At 46.4% G+C, this 3,981-nt stretch overlaps 1 protein-coding gene across 1 annotated transcript; it reads right to left on the bottom strand.

Annotated features, from left to right (window-relative positions):
* Nucleotides 1-594: 594 nt before the first annotated feature.
* On the bottom strand, nt 595-3,477 carry LOC104426341 (heavy metal-associated isoprenylated plant protein 6). Its single transcript, XM_039305338.1, has 5 exons — nt 3,308-3,477; nt 2,926-3,052; nt 1,983-2,281; nt 1,822-1,900; nt 595-1,498 (listed from the first exon to the last, which is right to left on the bottom strand). The coding sequence occupies exons 1-5, from the start codon at nt 3,314-3,316 to the stop codon at nt 975-977; spliced, it is 1,038 nt and encodes a 345-aa protein (XP_039161272.1). The 5' UTR covers nt 3,317-3,477; the 3' UTR covers nt 595-974.
* Nucleotides 3,478-3,981: the final 504 nt, after the last annotated feature.

Genomic DNA, 3,981 nt, shown 5'->3' with positions numbered 1-3,981 from the left:
ATATTTCAGGTCTAATTAGACCATTTCATTATATTGACAATTTCAAAAATCCGTCCTTGCTTCAACATGAGTAAGGCATGACAGAATGGCGATCGAGCAAGTATTGCCTCATTGTCTAGTGGTTCAGGTCATCTCTTTATCAAGGAGGTATCGGGAATGCAACTTTCTCAGGGAGTTAGGAAAGAAGTTAATCAAATTGTATATAAAAAAAAAAGGTTACTAAGAAGTAACCCTGTAGAAATGCACATCGCTTGGAGGGCCATGATTCTAATGCTTTATCTTCCTCTATAGGTTCATGAATTTCATAGACAGATTTTAAGCTTTTACGTTTTTTTTTTTTTTTCTATTTTCACTATGTAATGAAGGTCATTTGCCATATACAAAACAGGTCTTATGCTATTTATCACCATTCATTGCTCCTTATTCTCAAGGTATTTGCAGTTACTCGCCAACTCATGTATTACTCTTTTTTTTTTTTAATGCACTTTATTGCGCCTGTTACAGAACTGATTCTATCATGGCATTAAACATTTTCAGTAACTTGCTGTTGATGTGAAATTAGAGGTCTTGTCCAGTGAACGACAAAGAAGGATGTTTCGTTCTGAAAATAACATGAACATGAATTTTAGGAAAGGGAATATGTAATCTCTGACGTACATTGCGCTAGATAAAACTATTAGTTTTATCTTTTATTATGACATCAAAATCAGCTAACTAAACCAATTTCCGCCAAGAGCGCTGAAAGAGAAAAACTATGCATCGACCCTAACAACGAAAACAGGTCCGTCGATCGGTCGCTTCCTAAAAGCCGAAACGAAACTCGCTACTTCCTCTTGTCGTGTTCCCCCAACGACATTTTTCCCATATTTACATCTTCACCCCTCGTAACTTTCGTTTCTACAGTAATCGTCCCAATTGCCAACGATCTCGCTCTCGTCTCCCCAAAAGCCATGGTTCCTCCCTCTCGCTCGTGCTCACATGACGGAACATGCATTAGGATTCTCGTCGCTGAACGCGCGGTGATCCACCACGTACCCGTCGTTGGGGTACGGCGTCGCATATGCTTGACCCGGGTATCCTCCTCCGGGGTGATATGGCTCCATGTGGTGATTCTGATAAGGCTGCACGGCGTAGCTAGGCCCGGCACCATATGCCGGGGGCCCGGCACCATACGTCGGAGCGTAATTCCAATACGGCGGATATGACATCATCGGCGGCGCCGGATATCCACCGTATTCCATTTTCTTCACATCCACGTTGACTACGTTGCCTTCTTCCTTCTTCTTTCCACCGTCGCCGCTATCCTTCTCTCCACCTCCGCCACCAGCGGCGGGCTTGTCCTTCTTCTTGTCGGCAGCAGCTTCTTCTTTCTTGGGTGGGATCACTTCCACGCTCCGCTTGAGCTTCTCTTGAAGGAGCGGTGCAAGCCCATTCACCTCCATCGTGCCCGTCAGTGTGACCAAATCTTTGGGGACGTCTACGGTCACCGAATTTACTCCTACAAAAACAAAAACAAAAAGACGTCGTCTCTCGATTTAGACAAATTTACCTTATTGCCCATGGATGTTTTGCTAGGTAAAATGACGGCATAAAAATTTATTCAGCGCATTCATAGAACTAACGGAATTTTTCCACTCATGAGGCTCCAGATTTGACTTTCGGACCGGCCCAAAATAGAGGAAAAAGGGAAATCACGATTTGACAGTGGAACACGTTTCTAGAGCCGGTGTCTAACCACTAAACTAATCTCTCCGAAATTAAGCGTGATTGATCGCGTCATCAAATAATTTTATTAGGGAATGAGTTTTGCTAAGTACGAACCTTTGACCTTGCGCGAGGCACTCTTTATCTTCTTGACGCACCCGGCACAGTGCAAGCTGATCTTCAGCACCACCGTGCTCTGTGAAAACACCAAGAAAATGCCCGTCAGTTTCGATAATCCTGATAAACATGTACGCTAATTCGCTTTAAGATGAAATTACAGTAAATGACCTCTTTGGGCTTCTCGTCTTCCACCTTCTTCTTCTTGCCCTCGTCGGCTTTCTTGCCCTCATCGGCATCGGCTTTCTTGCCCTCATCGGCTTTCTTGCTCTCCGCTGTCTTCTCGCCGCCGCCGCCCTCCTTCTTGGGCTGCGCCGGCGGTGCGGGAGAAGCGGAGTGAGAGACGAGCTCGAACTTCTTCTGGTCCTCTCCTCCAAGCGCTCGCGCAGCTTGGCGGGGTCCACCTTCCCGATGGCCACTACCTTGTTGGCCCCGAAATCGACCTTCACGTCTTCAACACCTGCGCCAAAACAGGGACAATCCCGCTCAAATCACTCGGAGAGGTTTCCGGTTCCCGGGGGAACCATCCGCGAAAGTGGCGACGTCGTTCTAGGGTGCAGCTCACGTCGCCAGATTCCGAGTAACGACCAATCGGCTGATGGGTGGTCTTGTTACTATCGGGATGAGATGTCGATTGTTTTTTTTATCGCACTCCAACAACCAAATGTGTCCGCTGAAGTTTAGGTTCGAAAGCTCTCTGACGAATTTATTAATAGAAAGGAAATTCATTGGAAGAAACATTGATTTTTTACATCTGGGTGGTGTTAACAGGGAGTCATCACAACTTATTTAATCATACTAAATGAAAAAGAAAATCATTTCAAAATATTAAAAGGAAAAGATTTAGTGGTACGAGTGGTGAACTTTTTGTTTTGATAAATAGAATGAAAAATATTAGATATTTAAATATAATTTACAAAATTAACAAGACCCGTTTCACATTAATTGCAGCGAATAAAATCAAGAAACCGCCGGAGGAAACCGACAAACGGAAGATCCGAAAAAATTCCCTTACGCAGGACGATTTCGTATACAAATTCTCAACAAAACAACGGTAAATGGTTTTCTTTTTGCCAGGGAAGATGATAGATTACGAGAGATTACCCTCGACACCCTTGACAACTCGCTTGACTTTCTTGGCGCATCCCTCGCAATGCAAGTCCCCCTTCAGCACGACGGTGGCGGGGCCGCCGGCCTCCGCGGCCTTCTTATCCTCGCCGCCGTCCTTTTTCTGCAAAAACAATCACCGAGAAATCACGGGGGTCAGAACTCAAGAAGGGAACTTCATCGAGACAACGAAATTCAAAAATCCCAACCCGCGTCTCCCTCTCTCTCTCTCTCCCTCTCTCTCTCTCCCTTCCTTCCTCTTCCCGTTTCATGTTTTGCCAATAAATTGACAGAGGACAATCGAAAGCGGGAATCAAGAGAGAGAATCAGAGCCAGAACAGGGCCCGGCAACAAACGGGGAAGAGCAAAGAGAACCCACCTCGCCCATCGGGACTCGGCCTGCTAGGAAGAGGAATCGTGCAGACTGGCTTACGACAGGAGATAGTGAACTAGAGAGATAAGAGAGAGAGAGAGAAAGAGAGATGAGGTCAGAAGAGGAAGAGGAGGAGGAGGAGGGGGATGGGAATTGGTGAAGTATCTGGGGAGATGGTTATCGGGGGGGTAATTATATAAACCGGCCTGCCGACTGCGATGTAACGGACGGACATCAGAGCGTGCGTACGTGCGTGGTGGGAGATAACTATCGGGTACACCGCGTTGGACGCGAGTCTCGGTGCGAATCCGTGGGCCCTCACGATCACGTGGATTGGATCGTGGGTGAGTGCCAGCGACGTCAGTGCCGACGGAAGCCGGAGGGGTAGCCGCCGGGAAGCCGGTCTGAAACGACGGCGATTCGGGCTCACGTAGAAATCGCAACTCCGAAGTCGTCCTTTCATTCATGTCACGAGCACATTTTGATTGGGGATTTAGCCTCCGAGGGGTTGCGGATTTTCCTTTCTTGGTTTGGAATTTTCAGTCCATGCTGTTGATAAGAAAATTCTTATATTGTCCAGTCAAAATGGAAAAACTAATGTGCACTTTCAGTTTCCATGAAGAAATGTGAAACCCAGTTTTTATTTGGACTAAACCACAGATGAGGCGACCGAAATAGCA

The sequence above is a fragment of the Eucalyptus grandis genome, chromosome 11 (assembly GCF_016545825.1).
Source record: "Eucalyptus grandis isolate ANBG69807.140 chromosome 11, ASM1654582v1, whole genome shotgun sequence".
NCBI classification, from domain to species: domain Eukaryota; kingdom Viridiplantae; phylum Streptophyta; class Magnoliopsida; order Myrtales; family Myrtaceae; genus Eucalyptus; species Eucalyptus grandis.
Note: the sequence above shows the minus strand (reverse complement) of the source record. Positions and strands in the feature narration are given on the sequence as shown.